Source organism: Protomyctophum bolini (genome assembly GCF_963924005.1).
Source record: "Protomyctophum bolini genome assembly, chromosome: 22".
Taxonomy (NCBI): Eukaryota; Metazoa; Chordata; class Actinopteri; order Myctophiformes; family Myctophidae; genus Protomyctophum; species Protomyctophum bolini.
In genome coordinates this window covers 29,046,842-29,073,436 of record NC_137883.1, presented here as the reverse complement: position 1 = coordinate 29,073,436, position 26,595 = coordinate 29,046,842, and the positions used below count along the sequence as shown (strand labels likewise).

General features: G+C 43.0%; 1 protein-coding gene across 3 annotated transcripts; it reads right to left on the bottom strand.

Moving 5' to 3' along the window:
• Positions 1-7,554: 7,554 nt before the first annotated feature.
• Positions 7,555-26,130, bottom strand: LOC308309975 (sister chromatid cohesion protein PDS5 homolog B-A-like). 3 transcript variants are annotated; one of them, XM_080755988.1, is made up of 13 exons: positions 25,740-26,130; positions 24,753-24,816; positions 23,523-23,714; positions 22,874-22,960; positions 21,483-21,583; positions 20,558-20,684; positions 18,864-18,944; positions 16,452-16,580; positions 13,438-14,428; positions 12,375-12,480; positions 9,779-9,866; positions 9,469-9,527; positions 7,555-7,917 (listed from the first exon to the last, which is right to left on the bottom strand). In XM_080755988.1, the coding sequence occupies exons 1-9, from the start codon at positions 25,787-25,789 to the stop codon at positions 14,234-14,236; spliced, it is 1,026 nt and encodes a 341-aa protein (XP_080612114.1). In that variant the 5' UTR covers positions 25,790-26,130; the 3' UTR covers positions 7,555-7,917; positions 9,469-9,527; positions 9,779-9,866; positions 12,375-12,480; positions 13,438-14,233. The 3 variants fall into 3 exon arrangements, with proteins under 3 accessions (XP_080612114.1, XP_080612113.1, XP_080612115.1); XM_080755987.1 differs by having other exon boundaries at positions 7,555-7,821; XM_080755989.1 differs by lacking the exon at positions 25,740-26,130 and adding an exon at positions 24,915-24,945 and having other exon boundaries at positions 7,555-7,821.
• Between the last annotated feature and the right edge of the window lie 465 nt (positions 26,131-26,595).

Genomic DNA, 26,595 nt, shown 5'->3' with positions numbered 1-26,595 from the left:
TCACAGTTAACAGTCTTTGTATTGAGTTTGTGCTTGAAATGTACTGTAATTCTGCAAACTGTTAATAAAGATTTCAATCAATCAATCAATACCTTGAACTGCCATCCTGTCCTCACCTCGTAACTTTGCCTGTTCAAACCCCGTTGGTAAATTTCCTACAACACGGACTACTCGTTTTTGTGAGGTTATGGTTAGTTTGACATGCATTAGAATACGGACCCCCATTTAGTGGCATTTCTATCTCTGGGACCCCCAGCAACAAACAGGTAGGTACTAGGTAGCCTACTGCAGGGGGTCCCCAGACCCCAGCAACCTTTGATTGAAATAATTATTAACAGTTTGCAGAATTACAGTACATTTTGATTGATATATGGTCATAAATCATTACAATATACGTCTAAAATGGTGCTGACTAGTACACAAAATGTACACAGGCTGGATTAGCAAGATATGTGGTAGTATTGCTTGAAATACAGTGAGACAGCCATGAAACAAAAGTACCTTCGCTCTCATGGTTTCAATCCTCTCCTGCGTCCCCTGCATTAAGGCGTGAGATTCTGTCCTCTCCTTCCTGAGATCCTGGAGGGGTTGTTTTCAATCAGTTATGTGGAGTAAGATGCTGACATACTGTATGCTAAATAATTAGAATAGTAATCACTTAACATGAAGTGCCGTGATTTCTTCCAGGTGTTTATGAGTTGACAGTACTTCATAAGAAATTTTAACAAATACTGTACACACACACACACATATATATATATATGCGTGTACAGTATTTGTTAAAATGTATATATATCACGCACACATGTGTGGGCACCGCTTCGAAGTCATAACACTCAGGAAGGCGAACGTCTCCCAACACTGGCCGGCAGACGAGCGCTTCTCTTGGTACCACGGATACTCCTGGACGGTGGCCACTTGCCCGCGGTGTAAAACACATCTAGGTGGGTAGTATAGTTGCCTGCTACAACTACAAGCGCATTGCAATATTTATTTTACATAGGATTATGAAAACGCATGGGAACTATAATAACTAACCACTTTTAGGTTGGACGTTTCAACCCAGCGACTGGCCAGAGACCATCACAAGAAAGAAGTTTGAGGAATCGGACCAGACATTTGTGGCTCGAATCACCCATCGATTATGAAGAGAAGACTTTGCATCAAGCCTGCTCGTCACACCAAAATCTTTTATGAGCTGATTTTGTTTGTATATTAAGGCATGTCCAGTGCCTACATTGCCATTAATAAAATGTCCTCTTTAAAAGAGTCCCACACATTTATACACAGTAAGTTTTATTGTAACAAAGCAACTTGTACACCTCAAATTTAAAACAGTTTCTTTTTCCCCCCAGCAGAAAAGAAAAGGGTGATTTCAATGCAATTTCCATGAGTTTAACAGGTCATATTTCCCATGAAGCAGTGGGGCCCAAAATTTACAAGCTGTTAGCTCCATTATGACTGTGCCTATGATGACGTATTTCGATATTTCCTGTTGCCTTATATTGTGTTGAATGGGCATGGATGTTCCAACAAACCAGGCGACACCAGGCGAATCGCTTGGGAAAAATGCGGAAAGGATACACTCAGCGATCCGCAAAAATTAAGTGCTTACACCATGCAGGTTCCTTGAATATCACGGGAGCAAATCGCAGCTTGATCGGACGGATAAATACGATATCATATTACGCATCTATTTATGCATCAGTTACACTGTGGCGTATTTCTCCTTTGTGAATGAGGAGGACCATAGTGTGTATATTGTATAGTGTTATAGTCAGGGCTGCACATAAGCGGTGCGCCAGTGTGCATGCGCCGTCAAAATTCATAATGCGCCGGGAAGCGCTTCTGCACCAACAGCTTACAGCTGGGGCCACACAGAGAGCATTTCGCACTGACTGCCACTCAAAGTACCGTAGCTACTACTGGCTAATCACAGCACGTCTTGCACAAGTGCACTGGCCATTGTGGCTAATCACAGCGTGTCCTTAGTCAAACGAGGGAGGATTCCATGCTGCTCACTGCTTGTTTTCCAGATGCTGGAGCAAGTGTGCGATGCCGTTTCTCACGGACTGGCACTGCTGCTGCACAATATGAAGCTTATCAACATGACAACAGCGTGCCCCGACATACTGTCCCTTATTATCATAAAGTCGGGTAGTGTACACTGTTTATTTTGCACCGAGGAGCAATGTGTGTCTGACTGTCTGACTCTGTGTTGACTGTGTACATTGCCTCAGTCAGGGAAGCCTGACGTATGCTTCGCCGTACGACGTGTCATATGTTAAATAGCCGATCTGCAAGCTCACAACGTGTCGCCTCCGCAACACGTTGTGAGCTATTAAATAATTTAAAAAAAGAAAGTATCTAAATATTGCTTTGATGCTCATATTATCCTTAGGAAGTATTAAGAAGTTTGTATTAGAATATGCATGATATAGGGCTGGAATACACATGGACCTATAGCTTCAATTTGCAACTCTAGATTTTTTTAAATAATGGGATGAATCTAGAGTTCAGTTGCAATACTCTCCATTGATTGGTTTCAATGGGACACTGGCTTGGTTTTACTTTCTCTCTGGTTCCCTGGTGTTGGGGAGAGGGACACTGGCTTGGTTTTACTTTCTCTCTGGCTCCCTGGTGTTGGGGAGAGGGACACTGGCTTGGTTTTACTTGCTCTCTGGTTCCCTGGTGTTGGGGAGAGGGACACTGGCTTGGTTTTACTTTCTCTCTGGCTCCCTGGTGTTGGGGAGAGGGACACTGGCCTGGTTTGACTTTCTCTCTGGTTCCCTGGTGTTGGGGAGAGGGACACTGGCCTGGTTTTACTTTCTCTCTGGCTCCCTGGTGTTGGGGTGAGGGACACTGGCTTGGTTCTACTTTCTCTCTGGCTCCCTGGTGTTGGGGTGAGGGACACTGGCTTGGTTCTACTTTCTCTCTGGCTCCCTGGTGTTGGGGAGAGGGACACTGGCTTGGTTCTACTTTCTCTCTGGCTGCCTGGTGTTGGGGAGAGGGACACTGGCTTGGTTCTACTTGCTCTCTGGCTCCCTGGTGTTGGGGTGAGGGACACTGGCTTGGTTTTACTTTCTCTCTGGCTCCCTGGTGTTGGGGAGAGGGACACTGGCTTGGTTTTACTTGCTCTCTGGTTCCCTGGTGTTGGGGAGAGGGACACTGGCTTGGTTTTACTTTCTCTCTGGCTCCCTGGTGTTGGGGAGAGGGACACTGGCCTGGTTTGACTTTCTCTCTGGTTCCCTGGTGTTGGGGAGAGGGACACTGGCCTGTTTTACTTTCTCTCTGGTTCCCTGGTGTTGGGGTGAGGGACACTGGCTTGGTTCTACTTTCTCTCTGGCTCCCTGGTGTTGGGGTGAGGGACACTGGCTTGGTTCTACTTGCTCTCTGGCTCCCTGGTGTTGGGGTGAGGGACACTGGCCTGGTTTTACTTTCTCTTTGGCTCCCTGGTGTTGGGGAGAGCGACACTGGCCTGGTTTCACTTTCACTGCGGCCGCCTGGTGTTGGGGAGAGGGACACTGGATGGCAGGTGATGAGAAGTTCGAATAAGGACCTGAAGGGCTGTCATGTGTGCCACGTCCATCAGGAGACTTCTGCCATGGGGATATTCTTCTCCGTTTGCACGTCTCTCCATCTCCATTCAATGACACGTAATCTGATTCCAAACCATGTTTCACAGTTTTCCTAATGTCTTGGGGAGAAAATAAATCTGTATGTTAGGACCAGACTGTCACGCACCGGGAGACGTATTCAATACGAGAGCATGTCAAACATGACTTCCATACAGCTACAACTGCCGTCTGGGGAAATCAAATTAAATTTATGACAGTGGGAAGTAGGAATGCCGAGGGGGCAGCTGCACCCCGACGGCCCCACCAAAAGGAGGTTAAGAATATATTATAATAATAATTGGTCTTGACTTGTGTAGTATATTGTTGACAAGCATTTTGCATGTAGAGCGAATGATGTCCAAGTTATTTCTTCTTTTGCCATAGCTGTTTGTATTTAACATCCGAACAGAAGGATTGAGCCCGTTCCCTGCAGCTTACAGGTGAAGTAAACATTGAAGATGCTTTGCTACAAGCAGAATCTGCTAGAGCTACTTACAGGTGTTGCAGGTTACAAGTGTTGGTAATCCTCGGTGGATGGATGATCTGAGAATTGCGAGTACCAGCTGTCAGGGTCATCAGCTGGGAGCCATCCTTCCTTGATGTTTCGCCCCTTTCATCCCAGAACATCTCCGGATGGTGGGGCCCGCGGTCAGGGACGTCTCCCTGCCGCTCCCTGCAGCTGGACTCGGGACTATGCATGGCAGGGGCGTCCTACTCCCTGAGCCAGGTCTGAACCTGGCCGCATACCTTCTGCTTCTTGACTGGTTGTCGGTGGGGCTAGGATCCTGCAGGCTTCCAACTGTGGGCTCTCTTCAGCCATATCCATCTTGATGTGGTCTCGGCTACAGTGGCTATCTCCCCAGTGGCTTTCTTCAGTTGCTTGGGATCCAACCCGATCTTCTGCAGGAAGTAGCGCACTGATGTTGCTGGGAAACCACGGCAGCCAACTTCTATGGGGAATAGGGATGCGTGCCATCCTTTGATAAGAGCCTCATCAATCAAATCCTGGTACTTGGCTTTCTTCAATTGGTGAGAGATGCCTAGTCTGTCCTCCCAGGGCACTGTTAGTTCTGCTACCAAGATGGTTTTTGTGGTCCTGGATAGTAGGATCATGTCTGGTCTGAGAGAAGTCACAGCCACCTCTTCTGGAAAAAAAAAGCTTCTTTTTCAGGTCCACTTGCATCTCCCAGTCAGAAGCTCTGTGTAAAATGGAAGGTGGTTTCTTGGCAGCTCTCCTTGCCTTAGGAGCCTTATCTCCTTGCTTTTGGAATTGGACGACTTCTGGTGGTGGTGCCTGATGTTTGTTGGCCATGGCCCTTGATGTGGCAGGATTTCAGACACTAAAACGCGTGAGGCACCAAGTTCCCTTTGTAGATCTTTATTAACGTGTACAGCCAGTACACGGACGCTTCAGCCCTCACAGGCCGGTCTTCCCAGGCAAGCATGACAATACAATCACAGAGGTACACTTTATATACAGTCTTAGTCCCACCCACAAGAGGAGCAGAAGGAGAGTCTTGCTTACAGACAGTGGAAGGTGTGTGGGGAAAGGAGGGGGGCAGGAAAAAGGACAGGATGAGGACTGTAGCCCTCCCAGACGGGGATGGGGGAAATAGGTGAGGATGGGTTCCAGGACAACAGAGCCAAAGTGTTAAGTTCTGTTGTTATCACAGCATGGCTCCGAGCTTCAAGGCTACGGTTGTCTAGACGAATTTAGTGTATTCAAATGAGCTTCAAATGGGCTTTGATGATGGAAATTCCTCGTCACCCTCTGCAGTTCCGTCCATTTGGCAACTTCTGCAAGGACCTTATCGTGTCTCCATCTGTATCGGCCGTTACTGTGGAGACACATGCTGGAACTTTTTACTTTTAAATGTTTTGTAGTTTCTGAGTTATTTAACTTAAACGCCCAATGCATTCTCTATGGCAATAGCACAAACTTTGGCATGCTACTAGTCCTACATACACCTAGAAACCCCATTTAATAATTGGTAATACCAGGGCCAATTTGAGCTTTGATCCCGCACTCTTCTCATCTAAGAAGGTATTTTGAGCTTTTCGAAGGAATGTCCTGGTGTACCCTCGTAGTCTGAGAGTATTAAATAGCGTTTTACAGGCTATTTTGAAATCACTTCCTTGCGTGCAAATCCTATGGAATCTTAGCAGTTGTGATTTGACTATCCCTTTGTAACAGTGCGGAGGGTGGAATGACGTTTTGTGTAGTAAGGCGTGAGTGTCTGTTTCTTTAAAGAATACTTTTAAGTCTAGTTTCCCGTTTGTGTTAAAGTTTGGGCCCTTGAAGATTGTGACATCAAGAAAGTCAATAATTTCCGTGTGCGTCACATAAATTTGATATGGATATGATGGCTATTTAACACATAAATAAATTCCTGGAATTCTTCTTTGCCATGTTCCCATATCCTAAATATATCATCCAGAAATTTATAGTAATGTGTTGGTTTTAGTCTGCATTTTTCTAGGGCTGTCTGTTCCCATAGGCTCATGTACCTCATAGGGCTGTCTGTTCCTATATGCTCATGTACCTCATAGGGCTGTCTGTTCCCATATGCTCATGCACCTGTAAATGTTTGCATAAGATGTCTGTTATAGAGCTGATCAGTCATTAGGCCAGTCAATCTAAGATTTGTCCGTATGCAGTATTCATTAAAGGTTTTGTATGATCCTTAGGGTCGTCATCATCATCATACTATAATTCTAACAATGTCTGTCTGTCTGTCTGTCAGAAACAGCGCCGTATCTCCTCATTTGCCTGCACCAATCACTCCCTTTTCACACAGGCATTGACCATATGAATATGGAGGTCTTAACGAAGCCCTTTTTTCGATTTGACACATTAATGATTAATAATGAATTTATTAGTGAATTAAAAACGCACTGTGCGCAGTTCCCCCCACGGCCACAAGGGAGGGGGGCAAATATCTCACAAAGGGTAAGGGCTAGTCCAAATAACATAAACATTTGGAATAACGTGTTCCTTCCACGCGCTACGTCCGGCGAAGGAAATTCCCCCCTGTCAGGTGAAAAGAAGCAGCTTGGACTCCTCATGCATAGAAGGAGGCATGAGCTTAGTCCGCTGTCCCCCGCCAAGTTGGCAGAGGAAGTGTAGCGCCCAGGATTACATTAGATAATTGGCACTGGGCGAAAAAACTGGGTCACAAAATTGTGGGATAAAAATTATAAAAAAATAAAAAATAAAATTAATTATATACATTTTGGATCATGGTAAATTCAGTGGTTGAAATTTGGGTACCATTAACATCTATACATAAGGCAAAAATATCTAATTTTATATATATATAAAATTAGATATTATATATAATTATGCTTTAAGTAGCATGTAACGTGTCAAACTAGGTTACCAGTATTCATGATTCTGAATCCATTGCAAGCATTAGTTTTGCACAACAAACACAAGATTTGGAAGATTTGTGAAACAAAACAAAACCATTTTTTAATGGGCTAAATTACATAAGTCAAATTACAAGATTGACATCACTGACGAACTGAGAACAAAAATAATTAGGTAACTGGTTAATCTCTTCCAGTTAAAAACGGGGAGACAGAGGAAAAAAGGTGGGTAAAGCCATTTTGCGTTAAACCACTTAAACCTCATGCATCCGTATTGTGGAGAAAGATTTAGTAACAAATAGCAGATGGAGAAGCTCAAGTGTCGCAGTGCGACGCGTTGTGACCTTGTCGATCGTCCATTTTCTGCACCGAAAGCCTTCGCCATAATAACAGAAAAACACAAAATACACTAGTATAAAGCCCTGCGGGACTCCGCTCAACCATATATGCTGTTTAAGTGGTTTAATGCGGGCGGACAGAGACTATACAACGTCACCCCAGTCAGGGTCCAACGACACAAAACAACATAACAGAAGAGAGAGAGACAGACTATTTACAAGACTGACGCTTTTCTTTCTTTTTTTCCCTCAGTTATCGTTTCGACTCGAACATCATCATCACAAAGCAACACAATGCAACAACTCATAACTGATGAGGACAATGTACTAAGTCAGGTGTGTGTGTGTGTGTGTGTGTCTGTGTGTGTGTGTGTGTGTGTGTGTGTGTGTGTGTGTGTGTGTGTGTGTGTGTATGTATGTTTGAGTCTGTGTGCATGTTTGCATGTGTGTGTGCGAGCGCACACACATCTTCTCCTGGCTGGTGCCTTCTTGCGACCCTGGAGAAGAAAACCACAGGATTATCATCTACGTAGTGCAGGGGTCTTCAACCAAGGACCGCTTAGCCGAGACAGAGATGAAGCAGGGACACCCAACTGCATAGTGTATAAAAGTGTTGCAGACTTTTTCATAGCTCTGATCATTAATGGCTTCATATGTTCCATATCATAATCATGAAAATATATTTTGGAAGCTGACATATTTTTCATCATGATTGATTTGTCTGCATTTTCTTAATCTAAACATAACTTCTTGGTAGGGATGGAGCTTGAAACTTAAAAAAAATAATAACGCTAACAAGCTTATCGAGTACCCGGTATCAATAAGCTCTGGGTTTATCGAGCATAGCGGCCCATGATGTCATGTTGAAACAATCAAGACAAGAGGCGATCAAGACAAATCGAATCGCCCAAACTGGCACAAACATGTTGGTCTAAAAGTGTATTGATACCTGCCAACCAGCGCTGCCTGGGTAAACTAAATTACGCAATTAAATGGCGGTACACACATTGACCAGGTAATTGTTTCTTCAATATTATTTTCAATGGGACCTTGGCTGTCGATACTGTATGGAGGAATGACATACCAAATCTAGATCCAGATTGGAGCTGGGATACAGTGTGGTCTAATGTTGCCCTATCTTCTAGGAATCCTGATCATCAGCAAATTCATCTAAATTTTGTTCATCGGACATACTTAACTCCCCGCAGATTGTGTGCTATGCGGATTTTAAATAACCATAACTGCACTTTCTGCACTCCGAACACCAGGTACATTCTTTCATATGGTGTGGGAGTGTCCGGATGTCCTCACATTTTGGAATCTGGTTGCTGCTAAACTTTCGATTATTCTACAAATTAACATTACACCCTCCCCATCTCTATTCTTATTAAACGATGTATCCCAATTGCCTTTAAATAATACCCGTATTCGTGTCTTCTTTGCTGGCGTAACGGCCGCAAAGAAGATGGTTGCTTCGCACTGGAAACCACCTCACACATTGACGTTTCGCCAATGGGCTTTGACCTTTTTAGATATCTATATGGAATTGTCAACAGCAAGATTGCACGGAGCGAAAGAAGTAAACATTGATATTTGGTCTGATATTGCAGATATGGTTAAGGACATGATTTAGTCATTGTTATTTATTTATTTTTCCCTATTGCACAGTGGTAGGAGTCCTGACATTTTATGACATCTTTGGTCCCGGGGGGAGGGGTGGGTGGGATTGTCTGTTTGTTTTTGTGTTCCTTTCTTTTGCTGTTATGTGTTTTAATATGTTTTGTTTTCTTATTTTATTTCATTCATGATGTTAACATGTTTTATTGTGATTTTTTGTCTTTAATAAAAAACAATTGATAACAAAAAAATATATTATTTTCAAAAAGTAAAAACGTCAATTGCCTTCCATCTGTAAAAAAAAAAGAATGTATTTGAAGGCCCTAGTAAAATATACTGGTTCTGTTCAGAATTCATTGTCGTCTTCCGTCTTTCCACAAAATAATAGAAAATGCCTCGATACTGCCGATAGTGAGCTTGATAGGAACCCGATTCGATAAGCCTGATCGATAATGTAGGCTACTTGTTATCAACAAAAAATTACGAGCCCAATCCCTACTTTTTGGTATTTGATTTTGTGTACCAACCTTGGGTGTTGGCTCCTCCTCCTCTTCCTCCTCGTCTCCCCTTCGACCGCCCGGCGCGCCTGAAAAACACAAACAAACCTCCATTTCAGCACCCATTTTCTAGGAGTTTGTAAGACAATGTTTATTTTATTTTATTTATTTTTTTATCCCACGATTTTGTAACCCAGTTTTCTTTTCACCCAGTGCCAATTATCTAATGTAATCCTGTCAGAATACAGATTAAACAAGGGAAACTCTAGTCTAGAGCTTTAACCCTACATTTCAATGAACAACTGAATGAGTGTGTGAGTGAGTAGATGGAAAAAGTTACCTTGGCGGTTGTCTCCGTGGAGTCCGGGTCCTCCGTGCTCTTCCTCGTCCTCAGAAAAAATTGCGTAGTTCACCTTCTTGCGGCCGCGCTTGTACAAAAACATAAAACAAATAAAAAAACGATGGTCAGCGCTAGGTCAGGGCGTCTTTACCATATAAATACATGGAAGACTGGTACCCCTCTAACTGGAATGAAGCCCACACATTTAGAGTGAAAAAATTTATAGCAGCTCAATGACGCTCAACAATAGTAAAATATCAGCTGGTAAACAAGGGGGAAACATGATTGTGACTATGGTGGGTGGCTGCATGAAATAATGGTGATCACCAAAGAGAACCAGTAAGCGGACTGAATGAACTGTAGGGTTTTAATGAACGCAATAAAACCCTTATCAGGGGTGTTCCACGTTCCCAGAGTCCAGGCCTTTGTGCAGCGGCTGGATGGAGAGAGGAACCACAGGACAGGCTCATTGTTAGGCCTGCCACAATTATTACATGGGTATACAATTATTAACCCATTTTGACCTGAGATCAGATTAAAAAAATGTCTTCTACATCCTGACAGTTTTCTGAAAAAGCTATGTTTCTATGTCAGTGGTTCTTCGATTTTTCAAAAATAGCAGACCTACAAGCTGTGAGCTTGTAGAGTCTGCTATTTTTCAATAGCTAAAGCACAACATAATGCCAACACCAAAAGGGATTCCCGCCCAAAATGGGTTAAATGTGGGTTAGGGATGGTTATTTGTCTTATCTGCCAAGTGGAATTTGTGGTTATGAAGCCTAAAAACGAAAACTAAATGAACACGTTACTGCCCAGCCCTCTAGGTGAGGTCCTGGCGCTAGTTCCAGAGAAATCTGCGAAATAAGTAACTTCCACCCGAGCCGGAAGTGATGTAGTCTGGATCTGTAGTGTAAGCCTAGGGAACGGAAGGACGATGGCCCCCAGAGCAGCGCGGCCCCCCATGATCAACGCGGCTCAGATTAACGTTTTAATAATAATAATAATGCATTATATTTATATTGCACTTTTCATTCACAGGGAATCCCAGAGTGCTACATGGTTAAAAACATATAATCAATCATAGAAGGTTAAAAACAGGGTTATCAAAATGACAATTCAACACGAAAAGGCCTTCCGAAACAGGAACGTTTTTAGGCCCGTTTTAAAAGATTCAATAGTCTGCGGCACTCTGGAGTCCATGGGGAGGCTGCTCCATAGGCACGGTGCTGCCGAGCAAAAGGCCCGGTGCCCTGTGGTGGCATAGGCTATTAACATGGCATTTTATGCCATTCTGAGCATAAATAGAATACCACTAATAACCCTGTGCACGTGTACCGCAGATTATCATGTAGGCTGTTTCTACTACAATGAGAAGCCTATGGACGCTAGGCGCGGAAGCTAACAAAGGCTATACAAAATATATATTTTTAAATAACTTTTAATCAAATCTCGTGTATGTCACGGATGGCTAAGATGACCTTAATAACTTTCCATGAGAGATCGAGGAAAGCACGGAATGTGTTTAAAAGTGTATTCATATTATGTTCAATTAAATTGTTAATCACAAATCAATGTCAACTTTAATTTGTAATCGTGCACAGCCTGCTCATTGTCAACTATGACTGGGGTACACACTAATGGAACTGCAACTAAAGCAGTGGTGAAACCATTATTACAAATAAAATAAATAAATACGATTCTGCATTGGAATTTTACATTTAAAAGAAGATTGGATTCTTTAAATTCTGTAACTGGGAACCATCATTTTGCAATATTCGGTTATTAAATTAATTAAATTCTTTGGAATTTGAGTAGTCCTAACTTCGGTCTTCCCTGTGTGTTCTGAATTGGCTGGATCTTGAATGAATGGCCTATTCCCTATTCAGCATGCTTTGCTTGTGCTGTATCGTCTAATGAGGTACAAAAACATGGGAAGCGCAGGGTACCTTTCATCAATTTTCTGCATGATTTACCACCCCAGCCTCAATCTGTTCCTGCTGTTAGCTACCATCATGCAGGCGACACCGCGGTATCAAATGCCCAACGACCGGACCAAGGGACAGTTTCCCCAGCCAGGCTATCAGGCCGTTGAACATGGAACTGTGCCCTGGCGAGTGTTACATACTCCCATTACAATGTAGGGCGGCGTTTATGCCTTAAAAATGCTAAATCAGGGTCGCTCGGGCGACGCAGCGGTAAAGTGAATGCCCACCACCACAGGGTTTAATCCACCACGGGTTTAATCCACCACGGGGTTTAATCCACCACGGGTTTAATCCACCACAGGGTTTAATCCACCACAGGGTTTAATCCACCACAGGGTTTAATCCACCACAGGGTTTAATCCACCGCGTTGCAACCGGCTTTGTCAAGCGTCTATACAAACATATTTGGCCCGTGTTCGGGGGAGGCAAGCCAGGCAGGTATGATGATAATTATGGCGCTTGTTGCGTGGTAGGAGTAGCACAAAGGCCCTACAACACATCCTCCCTGTGGGGGATCCTCACTGGCAGGTGAGTCAATGATACATCATCATCATCTTACAAAAATAAATGTGTCCTTGTGGTTTATTGTGGGTCCACACAGTGGAGCTCACCTCATCTCTGCTGTTGGTGAACATGGCGTCGATGCAGAAGCTGGCCATCAAGGCCTGGCGAGGACCGCCGCGCTTCAATTTGGCCTGCAGTACCGGCAGCAGAGCACTAGATGGGGAAGGTGAGACAAGATCAATAGGAGAAAGAGGTACATCTACGAGGCAGGTGCACGAGCCAAAAAAACTGTCTTTGTAACTTTGTAAAGATGCAAGTCAAGGCTTTATGAGGAAATCACGTGATTGCCAAAAAACAGCTGCCGTCCACTCCCATATTAATGCACTTTATCTTGGCTTCTGTGTCGCTCCTATTCCGTGTTGACGAGCATGGTATTTTCAACAGACCCTGACCAAGAACGGATGGTCTCGCTGACAACAAAAAAAGAAAGGTTTTTCGCCGAAGCACAGAGAAAACCTGCGTGTTTATCACCGATTAGGCGGTCGGCCGTACTGCATACATATTCAGTGACCAATTGAAAGGTAAGGAAAAACTAAAAATCTCCAGCAGGGGCTGAATTTTTTATTTATTTACTCCGCAGTAAATGAGTTAACCCATTTAGGAATGATGTCGATTAAAAAATAAATGTTTCTGAAAAACCTATTGTAACCAAGTGTACCAAAGAATTTACTTTTGTATGACTACGCCACCTTGATAGTTCAAGGAATTATCTAGACCAGTAAACTGGGTTCCCCACAAAATGCAAGTTTGTTATAATGACTTGAGACTTTGTTCCACAAAACGGAAATGTATTAAACGTTGAAGAATATTAGTACAAAACATTTATTATCATATGAAACATCTCTTTAAAACCAGGTAGACTAAAACCAATACACAGGTCCAATACTAATGATAAAAGGGGAAAGGATGCCACATTTGGAGCCAGTGGGGCCAATAGGAAAAACAGCTAACTAGCTAATAAGGGGGAGCTAAAAGCTAGAACACACAATAACCGAAGAAACTAGGAAACTAAGAATATTTAACAAACCACACGCACAGCAAAGCACAGCACACAGCATGCAAGAAAAAACAGGAGCGACACCGTGGAAAGAGGTGCAGTCACAGCCAAACCTTAGTCGTGGGTTAACGTGAGATCCCAGTGGTAGCAACCCATACGGCCAGTCAGCTAATTCACCAAATTGTTCTCTTCGGCCTCCAAATGCAACACTCGCCAACATGTGGGGGGGGAAACGACAAATTAACAAAAGAAAACAGCTCAAAAAACAGAAAACAGAAATGGCTCAAAATAAACTTAAACTAAAACAAAACAAACTAAAACAAAACAGCAGTGGCTATATCTTTAAATGTCCATATGTGCCCTCACATTCCCTCCTGCCACATGAAAGAGGTCAGCACAGCTAGGGCACATGAATCATCAACCCTGTCACTAGTACAGATAAAACCCCATGCAGACCCAGGTCTCGAGACCCTCGGCAGCATTCACCAAACATCTGATGTTGGCTAGATGACAGGGCCTTTAAATAGTCACTTGATTGTCAATGAGGAAGTAGACTGTCCCTATGGTGGCTCCTGAGGCTCAACTCCACCTGGCCACACTGTTTCTATAGCAGTGGTGCTCAACCTTTTTCATGTCAAGGACCACCCAGAATTATCTGCATTTGGCCACGGAACCCCATCTCAAAATATGTTGTTTCAGGGACTCCCCAGAAGCAAAGATTTGAGAAAAATGTTCGCTCTGAAAGTACATATTTTCAAAGATTTGCACCAAGATTTTTCAAAAATAGCAGATCTACAAGCTCATATCGCGGCACTCAGTGCCTCGCTATGAGCTTGTAGATCTACTATTTTTTCCAATGGCTAAAGTATAAAGTTAAAACACCAAAAGAGGATTCCTGTCCTGAACGGGTTAATGGGTTTGAGAGCCAGTGGAGCGGACGGACTGGACGTACGGTTTGATGTGAGGGAAGCTCTCGTCCATCTTGCTGCCGGTGTTCATGAAGATCTGCAGCGCCTCCTCGGCCACCTTCTTGTCGTCCATCTTCAGCAGGAACTCGAACGTCTCCGCGGAGTGGAACGGCACCGGGTGGGTGTCAGACAACATCTGACAAACAACGGCACAAACGCCATTTAGGGGTTGCAACAGTTAAAGCTGCACTATGGATCTTTCCTCGTGTGCCCCGGATTTGAACTCGGTTTCCTGTGCACGTGCCGATTTTGTTTTTTAAATAATTGAGCCAATAGAGCGAGCCTGTCTGCTTGCTCAGAGGATAAATCTAATCTTGACCATCAGGTCAAAATGTGTCAGACCGCGTGTCAGATCGTGTGAAAAATGACCTTTGACACGATCTAAATGTCTCAATAGAACAGCAGGGAGACAACATACAACCATTGCATAGAGTTCCCTGATTTTGCTTAGCATGCTGCTTTGCAGAATTAAGGAAACACTTCACCACTTTTCAACGCATCTTCATATAATTGGTCCTCACGAATAGTCGTGATAAAATAAATACAAAATAAATCTTTTAACTGTATTCCATTTATTGCCATAAATGGTTACACATTTACTTATAACGTAAGTGTTCCTGAATGAACCCCATCTGTGATGTATTAAATGGGCTGTGTGTGTGTGTGTGTGTGTGTGTGTGTGTGTGTGTAGAAAGATAGTAGCCTACAGTTGAGCTGAACAGGTAGAGCACCATGCAGTGTAAAACACAGTATAAAGATAGTAGCCTACAGTTGATCTGAGCAGGTAGAGCACCATGCAGTGTAAAACACAGTATAAAGATAGTAGCCTACAGTTGATCTGAGCAGGTAGAGCACCATGCAGTGTAAAACACAGTATAAAGATAGTAGCCTACAGTTGATCTGAGCAGGTAGAGCACCATGCAGTGGAAAACACAGTATAAAGATAGTAGCCAACAGTTGATCTGAGCAGGTAGAGCACCATGCAGTGGAAAAGCAACTTGCGACAGAGACTGTGTTGGTGATGCAGGCTCTCTGTTAACAGCTAATGAGACTGATCCATCACAGCAGAGTGCTGCTGAGGCGTCATTATGCCTATAAAACACACTCTCATACACATGTGAGGAATAATAAAAGAATATTGCTGCTGCTGCTGACAGTCAGCTGCTACGCCTAATATCGCTCACTGGAGCAATGCGTTGACAGGGGTCGCCGTATTGGTGTGGCGGTCCATGTGTGGAATATGTCTGTTCATTTTGCCACTTTGGCTATGGCGAGCCGTGCCTCCTAATACATGTAGGTCACAGGTCTCTCCACAATTAAAATAACCATAACAGTCTCCTAATGCGTGTATGCATATGTATTCATGTCTATGGATGGTGCTGCTACGAGCAATACTACTACTGCCTGTAGTACAAGCACTATTACTAATGCTACTACTATTTCCGCTACCGCTACTGCTCCTATAACCTAACCAATACTACTGCCGCTATCTCAACTACTTTGCACCGTCTGCTAATAAGGACTAGTAATGAGGAATAGTAAGACCAGTAACACCAATCAGAGTGTAAACGGAAAGTGAAATTAATGACTGAGGGAGATTGCAACGTCAGTCATTTCTTGTACTAGCACCCGAATAAAAGGTTGAAACTGTCCGAGCTGCTCCACTGTCTATCCCTCCCGCAACCGTTGTCCCTGCTCCTGTGACGCACCGGCCATGTAGGGCCAGGCTGAGGCGCACTGGTTGACTCCCTTGGTTCGCAAGTGAAGTTCCCTTGGTTTGCACTAAACCTCGCACAGCAGCTATAGTCTCACTACACTACAAGGAGTCGAGTCAGTCGACAGTGCATTATTACAAGCTCACAACATGTTGCATTCATCATGTGAGCTTACAGATCTGCTTTTTTCCCCACACACACACACACACCACAACATTGGCGTACGATCAAGTGTAAAACAGGACAGAACCCCTTTTGTTGTTAGCATTACGCTATGCTTTAGCCATTGAAAAATAGCAGATCTACAAGCTCAAGCTTGTAGGTCTGCTATTTTTGAAAAATCGACTGACATAGAAACATAGCTTTTTCAGAAAACTGTCAGGATGTAGAAGACATTTTTTTAATCTGATCTCAGGTCAGAATGGGATAAAGTGAGTGTGGTACCTTGAGTTTGAACTCCAGCTGAGGCAGCACAGACAGCAGGAGATGACTGTCGATGTTGTACAGCTCTAGGATGATATCAAACGCGTGTTCTGACAGGTTACTGACGGACGTCTTCCCCAACATCAGCACCTGGTTGAAGAATTGACGGACGGACGGATGGAGAGAGAAGAGACAGATAAGAGGTAGGGATGCCAACAATTAATCGAGTTTCCAATTAATCGTCGGAGTCTCTGAAATCGATTTTATTTCATAATCGAAAATCAAAAAATAAATAAATGGAATAGCCAACATATAGGCTAATAAGTAAGGCTGCATGATATATCGAACATGTACCTTCATCAGAGTGGAGAATATAAGTATAAATCAAGTTGAGCAAAGCCACTCATCTCTGCCCCTCTCTCTAACAGACACAGTTAACGATCGCTTGTTAAGTGACTGCCAGACAGACAATCATATGAAATGAAGGCAGTTGTAGAGTAGAGTGTAGACTAGTGAACTGAAAGTTTTCTGTTTATATCAAGTACTTCATACCAGCCCCTCAATTAATTGATTATTAATCAGCAGAGCTGTCCAATATTCGATTTGGCTGATGGTCACTTTCTGGCATCCCTAATAAGAGGTGACAGGATAGACAAGACTCATACACAAGCTGCCTTTCTCATAGTGGGACGCTATAAGCGAATAGCGGACACGTGACAGAAGCATGTCGAAAAGACATGACGTGAACACTTCTGCCTTCTACAACAGTACTGCGAGAGACATTACAGACAGGGCCATGAATGGAGGGATTGAAAAGTATGGATAGAATACGTACAGTGCAGGTTCAGTATTTCCTGTCAGGCAGAAACTTCTTTTCTCCATAGTTTAACCTTTTATGTTTTTTAACGCCCTACTTGATCATACTACAGCATCACAAAAATGCCTAACACGTAGCAGATCTACAAGCTTGAAACAGCACGAAGCGACACGGTTTGAGCTTGTAGATCTGCTACTTTTTTGCACACAAAAGAAATTGACATATGGGGTTTCTACCGGACAGAGTTGACATATAGTGCTTTCGCTTTATCTCTTCTATCTTGGACACTCCCTTCATTTTCTTACGTATACACAAACTGGAGCCTGACAGCCAGTCGATATAACGGGCCAGTATTTGCATTCGTTTCATGAACAAGTAGTTAACAACCCAAGGCAGAAATCTCAGTGGAGTCACTCAGACCTGAATTTAAACAGCCACATTAAGACCATTACAAGTCAGCCTGGCATCATCTTAAGAATATATCAAAGTTAAAGGACCAATCATACAGTATGTCTCAGCACTCAGCAGTATGTGGATAATTTATTTTTTAAATCAGATGACTGCAGTTGCTGCTACTGCTCGAGTCCATACTAATTACCAGTGGATCATATCACTCTAGTTCTCAGATCTTTGCACTGGCTCCTCAAATCATTTATTTAAAAATACAGTTGCTAGTCTCATTTTTTTACACTGAAGCACTAAATGTGGTGAATAAGCATTCCATATCTGGAACAAACGCCCAGAAGAGTGCAGGTTTGCGACAACTCTGATCTTTCCCTATCAGAATGTGCCTGTGACTTTCATATTGTTCAACTGGATGTTGGACTGAAAGATGTGTTGCTTCTTTGATTCTTTACTTCTGAGCCAGCCGTGTGATGTCACCAATCCTACATTCCTATTGTGGTCCAATATGCAAATAAGCCACTTGCTGAAACCTGCCATGTCTTTGCTTTGAGCAGCGGAGCGGTGCTGGGCGAGCTGAGAGGTTGTGGTATTTTAACTCACAGACTGCCGAGTGCGCCTTTTGATGCCTATTTCCGTATGTACCTCGTTGCCGATGACGCCTTATCAGTGTATCATGCCTTTTTTAATATCAATTGATTACGGTGCTCAGTAACTAATTCAGATGGAATATGAAAAGAAATATAATGAAATTAATCTCATAAGAATACACAACTGTATTACATATAACTTTGCAAGTGCTTTTATTTTTATGAATTAATTTATTTTTAACATAAATAAATAATGTGTGGGACCTGAATTTCTCAATGAGGGAGAAATAGTAGATGTGCTTCCATAGGGTTTTTTGTTTGTTCGTTTGACTTTGTATGTGGTTAAATGAAATATTAATCATAGCAATGTAATTTCTTTACATACTTTAAAACGTGTCTGGAGGAGTAGCTAAATGAGGCCATTTCCATAGTCTATGAATCACAAAATAGTAAAGAGTATTTTCAGTATATTTACTGAAATTCAATTTATAATCAGTGCATTTTTCCAGTCTAAAGGCTCAGGTGACGCAGACTTCTACAAACTCCTTGTGGACATGCATGATGAACAAAATTCCTTGCATTCAACCACCACTCATTGTGAAAACCAAAGGTTTGTCGTCTCACATTAGTGATGTAGGGTTCGATGGCCTGAGCGGTCCTCTTCAAGAGAGCCTTGGCCAGGTCGTACGCCTGCTTGTTCAGATTCTACACACACGTGCACACACACACACACACACACACACACACACACACACAGAGAGAGAACATGGAAACGAGGTCAACAATAATAACATGGTAGCCATAATTACGCATGTGTGAATGGGGGCGGTTCGTATGGAACTCTAGATCCATAATGGGAACGGCATGGATCCCATGTGCATCTCAGACTTCATGTATACCGTCTGTGGTGTCAGTCATTACATACTGTATATCGTCGCTGTTGGGCAGAAACCTCTTATCTCCAAATGTTTTCTTTGTTTGTGTTAATTAATGCCCCACTTGATCATACTGCAGCGTCACACAAAAGCATCAAAGCAGGTGTTGAAGCTCGAAATGTGGCGCAAAGCGACCCGTTTGTAGATCTGCTAATTTTGCCATTTTTTATTTATTTGAATCCTGAAAAGCAACAGAAAAGCAAACATAAAAAGCACAAGGTTTCTGCCCGACAACAACAATATTTGCATGTGCAACTGACAAACGGTAAAGGGTTGAACGAAAACACTTGAAGCATGTGCTGCTGCTCTGATCTGCAGTTACCCCTTCTCAGCTGCAGGGGTCTCACTGAATTACAACACATGGAAGACATGATATGAGCATGAACTGCTTGCTACTGAACCCTGTGACTCTTCGGGGGGGAGTGTGAGACTGGACATGCAGCGCACACCCATCCTAGCTGTGCTTGGACTGTGCATGTGTGGGTGTGCCGTGCGTGTGCATGCATGTGTGTACTATACACTTGAAGGCCAAATGTCCCCACAATAGTAAAGTAGAATGTGAGAAAGACTCTGAGGTCAATTTTCCTGGTCCTCCTCATGAGAGGAATTGTTTTGAATGTTTACATTTGGGGGGAAAAATATATTCAGGTTGGGTTTGGATTAGGCATGTAGAGGGTTACGTTTAAGAGTTAGTTATGCGTGATTTAGCCCATTGGTTCCCAACATTTTAATACTGAAGTACCACCTCAGAAAAAAAAGTACCATCATACTAAATGATGTAAAAATACATCCCTACCCTTTTTGTTCCATTCCTAAGCCGATAATGCTGCTGCTCTGACAAAACTCTGTCTAATCACTAATCAGCGCATCTGATGATATTTCTAATGTGATTAATCCGTTCTCAAATCTTCTATTAACAGCTAGGTGCGCTGTCATGATCATTTCAGCTCGGCTGGAGAGCCTATTTAACCAATTGCTTGGTCAGAAGAACTACCTGCAGTAATATGAATATTTCATTCCACTTTTGTCTTTTTTCTCCGGTACTAGCCACCGAGTGGCGCACTACGAGCATGTAGGTCTGCTATTTTAGAAAGATCGAGCTTGTAGGTCTGCTATTTTAGAAAAATCGAAGAACGACTGACATAGAAACATAGCTTTTTCAGAAAACTGTCAGGATTTAGAAGACATTTTTAGAATCTGATCTCAGGTCAAAATGGCTTAAGAACTGCTGATAGAAGGCATTTATAGAATCGGCCTCTGGTCTTAATGGGGTAAACAGTGTGCCAGTGTCGCACACCGAAAGTAGCCGTGTGTGTGTGTGTGTGTGTGTGTGTGTGTGTGTGTGTGTGTGTGTGTGTACTGTGCGAGTGCGTTACTTCCTACCTTGTGTGCCGGTACCAGGTTGACCAGTACAGTGTCCAGCAGCTCCTGGGAGACGGTTTCTCCCTCACAGATGATGGAGCTCATCAGATCCACCATGTGCATGTGCACCTTCTGGTTGCGACCATTGCTGGGGAAACAAACAAGGTTCATCAACAGCCGAGTTAATCAATCAATCAAAACATCCAACGTACGGTTCCCAGCATTAGCAACGTCCAGCTCCAACCACCCTCTAGACTTAAGTGGACTGGACCTGATATTTGGACCTGTACTTGGACCACTTTATTCCCCGTCAACACCAAATCTCTTTGCCAAAAATAGCTGATCTACAAGGTCAAAACATGTCACATTGCGACACGTTTTGAGCTTGTAGATCAGCTATTTTGGGATAATGTTCCACCGAGAATATGGCTACTGGGTTTCAAGTGGTTAATGACAGTACAAGTGCGTGTGTGTGTGTGTGTGTGTGTGTGTGTGTGTGTGCATGCGTGCGACGTGCGTGTGGTTGGGGGCTTCCGATTTGTAGCAATAAGGTCACAGGTTTGAAAACAAAGTCACCGACACATAAGAGAAATGAAGAGGCAGATGTATCGATATATCTTTCAAGAGGACACAGTGAAACAGAGAACAAGACAGGGAGTTTTTCTCGGTGCATTGAATTTGCTACTACAGAATTATCAATCATGCTGTAAACTCCATTACCCTCCCTGTGTTACGGTGTAGCGATTGTAGATTACATTACAATGGAGAAGCATGGCTTATTATCAGACCTGGTGTGTCAATGACTGACAAGTCACCAATGCTCGTCTCATTAACTCCCATTCACTGGGAGAAACGTGCACGCACGCACACAGGCACACACACGGCTTCTGTCAGCACATTAACCTAAAACACACACACACACACACACACAGGCTATGGTACTCACTTTATGATGACAGTGAACAGCGTTCTGTACAGCTGGGTAAAGATCTCGTTGCTGTCTTCTAGTTCAAAGCAGATGTTGTAGGACTTCATCCCGGCAATGTTCTACGAGACAGAAACCAGGTTATTCACACCACAGAGACAACCATACAGAGATCTGTATAGTATATGGACTTCACCCAGGCAATGTTCTACGAGACAGAGAGAGAAACCAGGTTATTCACACCACAGAGACAACCATACAGAGATCTGTATAGTATATGGGCATACAAAGGGACAGACAGACGGGCTTTATTAGATCATTCTGGACAACCACTGTTCCGACGACTTCAAACTGGGCACACCACTTCTTCAGGCCCTCACCGAAACACACACTGAGTCTGAAGTCCACCGCTCGGACGGTGCTCGAGATACGCGGGTGGGAATCACGCATATCATATCTCACGCAAACACCTTAATTGCCCGGGAAATGGTGAACAACATGAAAATGGTGTTTCCACATGAAACACCGGTCTGAAGTTTCTGAACCAATCAGAGTGTCGCATCCCTTCAGGCGATGGGACGGTAGCTAGGGACGGTGGCTAATGCTATGCGCAACAGCGTGGTGTTGTTTGTTTATAAATCAGACGTCGCCCAGCACAACCAGTTTACTGTTATGTGGCTTATTTCTACCCTATAATGTTTTCAGAAACATATTTTAGCGTGATGATTAAGTTGAAACCGAGTAATACACTGTCTGAATGTTATCTTGAATGGAAATAAAAACGGAGTAATCTGTAATCAGAAGCAGCTGTGTTGCATGGATGCGCAGACATGGGGAATTAAACATGTGAGCTTCATTTTTATTGGCTTTTATCGATGTGTATCTCTACACGTCATCACGCAGCACGTTTTTGTTTTAATAAATAAATAATACAATCGTTTTTATGGACCTTTGATATAAAAACACACAGAAATGAGAATTTTCCCATTTTTTGGCATCCATTGTTAGGTATGCCCATATGATGACCACGGATATGGTCTAAAAGTGTGAAAAACGTATTTTTCATTTCACTGCGCCTTTAAATAAATGTGCCCAGCGATTTATAGCAGTGGAGCACTTTTACCGACGGACCGGATGCTATCCCGGATGTGGGTGGAGCAGCTAAATGTAGCCAAAACACTAACTGCAATCGACAACAACAATCTACCGCTACTAGCGACTGGACAACACATTCTCTTTTCTTAGAATTAGACGGGATGATTTAGATCGCGAGTTATTAACGTTATAAGATGTTCAGTATCGTCGGCTAAACAGGGACGGGAAACATTTTCGATTATCCGTCTGGGGCCCTTAAAATGTTTTAACTTATTTTTTGTTTATCACAAACATGCAATCAACCACAGGGGTTGTACCTCCAGCAGGTAGCAGTATCTGTTGAACTGAGCACTCTTGGTGTCTTCCAGACCCTCCAGTTGTCTGGTGATGAACATGAAGATGTCCTGTAACACAGACACGCAACAGTTACTACTGCACCGTCATAGTGCCCCCATGTCTTATATACATACTGTACTGTTATAGTCACATATTGTCACGGTAGAAACCTTTTGGCCAAAACCATGTTCGGGGGAGGCTTATTGCCAGTATCAGCCCGATAATGTGGGAGTCTGTCCCCGTCACAATGCGCTAGACCACTGGGAGATGGATTGCTAACAAATACCAAAATAAATATCAATGTGCTTTTTAATTAGTCTTAGTCATAAATGTATATAACCCATTTTGGCAGTACGTTATGCTTTAGCTATTGAAAAATAGCAGATCTACAAGCTCATAGCGCGCCACCGGTGGCGCGCTACGAGCTTGCAGCTCTGCTATTTTTGAAGAATCGTGAAAAGTGACATGAAAGGGTTTGAGAACGACTGACATAGAAAAACATAGCCTTTTCAAGAAAACAGTCAGGATTTAGAAGACATTGGCTGAATCGTTCCAAAGGTCAAAATGGGTTAATACCAATATCTTTGACATTGTGACACGTCTGCATGGAGATATGAGGGTTCACCCCACCTTCAGTTTATCCGGCGAGGTGTACGGAGCCTCCGGGGCGTATATCCTGAAGATGTCGACCAGGTAGCAGGCCACCAGCACCCTGACGTCCTTGTCCGGGTGCTTGAGGAAGAAGTCCGAGGCCAGGTGGAGGTTCAGATACAACTCCTTCTTCTCCTCTGAGTCCTGGTCCATGTAGGTCTTCACCACAATCTGGACACACAGACATCGGCATTGGTCAATAATAATAATAATAATAATAATACACTTTATTTGAATAGCACCTTTCACACTGTGAAATGGAGCTCAAGGTGCTTTACACATGCATTTAAAACAGAGTAAGAACAAAGCAAACAAGTGCTTTACAGAAAAAGCAAACATTAAAATAGCAAATTAATATAAAAACTGACCATGTGAATAACACAGATTACAAAAATCAACTAAAATGTCTTGGGTGTATTTTAAGTTTAACCCATTTAGGCCTGACCTCGAAATTTAAATCTTCTAAATCCTCCAGTTTTCTGAAATAAATATTTTCACGATTTTTCAAAAATAGCTAAATTATAACAATGTTTAAAACACCAAAAGGGGTTCCCGCCCAAAATGGGTTAAAGCAATTTACAGAGGCTGCCTGTCTTAGGTATAATAGGAAACATTGGTCAGTCTTCTGTTTGGGGTCTGACATAATATAGAATAGAATAAAAATTATCAAATTCATTAAGGACTACTTTATGTTCAACTGTAATCATATTAACATAACATATTAATGTTATGTTATGGGTGTGTATCTCCACTGGCAGTGGCATGCATGCTTTGTTGTGTCTAGTAAACCTGTGACCTAGAACTCTGGCCTAGGTTGCTAAGTTTGTTGCTGACAACATGTGTTCTTTTCGATAGAGATAGCTGTCAAAAAGAGTTATGGCGTTTAGAAAGCTTTTGCTGACCCTGTGGCAAAAAACATTGATGTAAAGGATGTTGTTCGGAGCTGTATGTATAACCCGGCGGGAACCCCTTTTGGTGTTAGCATTATGCTATGCTTTAGCTATTGAAAAATAGCAGATCTACAAGCTCATAGCGCGCCACCGAGTGGCTCGCTACGAGCTTGTAGGTCTGCTTTTTTCAGAAAACTGTCAGGATGTATAGAAGTCATTTTTAGAAACTGATCTCAGGTCAGAATGGGATAAGCTGTAAGTCTGGCTGGACATGCTTGGACTTCTGGAGTCGGATAGGGTGTTCCATTACTGCACTGACCTTGAGCCTGCGGACCACCTTTGCGATTTTGTCGGATACCTTCCAATCGGAGTAAGCCATCCTCCTGTGTGTGTGGGGGTCAAGGTTAACTTTATTTATATACAGGTAATAGTCAAATAAACACATCAAACGACATTCAACATACTGTGACGGCCCCTGTACCTTTAAGGAGTAACCCAGTCCCTTTGCAGTGCTGGATTGGGAGAGAGAGAACATTATCATAGCAGGTGCTTTAATAGCGTTTGGGGAGGACACTGGCCAGGTGTCTCCCCTTCTGCAGATTGCAGGCTCCGCCCTCCCAATCCAGCAAAGGGACTGGGTTACTCCTTAAAGGTACAGGGGCCGTCACAATACTCATTACAAAAGACTAAATCCTAACATGCACTAGAGACAGAGAATTAATTACATTAAAAAGTAGCAGCGTCAGCAAAAGTGCATTAGTGGGCAATCTGTGCAAATAGGCAAAAATTAATCGCTATCTGCTGTTCAGCAGCCGGGACAAAGGATAGTTTAAACCGATTAGTCTTTGTAGTGGGCACCCTCAGCCGATGACCTCAGGGCAACAGTTCAAACTCAGACCCAAGTGGGTGATCCGAGACCTCCAGGAGGGGGTGTGTGACTGTGTGTGTCAATCAGCAACGTCACATTACAGTGCATTAATTGTGTCCATGCTTGAGAGAGACAGCAACTGTTTTGTCAGAGATCTTCTCTACAGTCTGTTCATGATTGGACTAGAGATGCAACCGATCCGATATCGGGATCGGCCTCCGATCCAGCTTAATTAATGTATCGGAGATCGGATTTGACGCCACCGATACACGCTCCGATACAGGAGGGGACACATGTTTACTACAGTGCAGTGAGCGAATCCAACCTCCAGTACGTACAGACTGCAAACAGTTTATAGAAAAAAGCCCCACTAAGGTGCAATATGCAAGAGAATGGAATCACTTACAGACTTAACAGTATTAAAAGTATAAAGTTTACCCGTCGTCGCACGGATCAGTCAATCCGCAGTTTGTGGTGGAGCCTATCATCTATAGCAGCTGCGTTCTGACATTGATGATGAGATTGCTCTTGTAATCCATTCTTCTATTATATATTAACTGCACACACGTGCTGTTTAGCGTGTGATTAAATATCTGTAACTTTATTATTGCCATTGAAAAAAATGCTGCTGTGACGATGATGATGATGATGAAGAATAAGCGTGCGTCGTCGTGGCGGTTAAATCCGTCTTTATATATTTGGCTCAGTTATCAAACCATGACATTGTTGTCAGAAGCTCAAATATTGATTCAGATTGTAAGTTTAGTGCAATTCTTAAGACAAAGACAGAGTTAGCAAACTAAAGTAGCAACACAACACCAGCGCCATAACAAACGTCCTGAGGTATTTATGTTCTCCCCGAGTTCTGTCGGTAAGGCTCAAGGCTTTTGTCACATGATAGCGCAGCTGATTCCAGGCATCACATTACGGGTAAAAAGGTACCACGTGTATATAGCAATAATAATAATTACTATTATTATTATTAATAAACCATAGTATTAACAGGTTACATGCAGGCATCACTTTCAGGGTAAAAATGTACCTTTGCACATAATAATAATAAACCATAGTATTAATTAACAGGTTGCCATTTAGTTTCTTTAACAGCAGTTTGGTGAAGCAGGTTTGGCAGGCAAAGCAGCTGATTCGACTGAAGGTAATCACGCCTAATTGTGGGTGCATGTTTCAGTTACTGTAACTTTGCGTCAACAGGCTTTCCACACGGATTTACTGTAGGGCGAACGAAGGCGAACACATGATTGCTGGCAATTGTAGCAATGAAACAGCTAATTAC

Bases quoted from the DNA above. Each gene is read 5' to 3' on its own strand.
- LOC308309975 (XM_080755988.1), bottom strand. From the start codon at position 25,789: ATGATAGGCTCCACCACAAACTGCGGATTGACTGATCCGTGCGACGAC. The intron at 22,961-23,522 runs GTGGGGTGAACC...TCTGTGTTACAG, and splicing joins CCTCGCCGGATAAACTGAAG to GACATCTTCATGTTCATCAC. The intron at 16,581-18,863 runs GTGAGACGACAA...TTCTTCAACCAG, and splicing joins TCGAACCCTACATCACTAAT to GTGCTGATGTTGGGGAAGAC.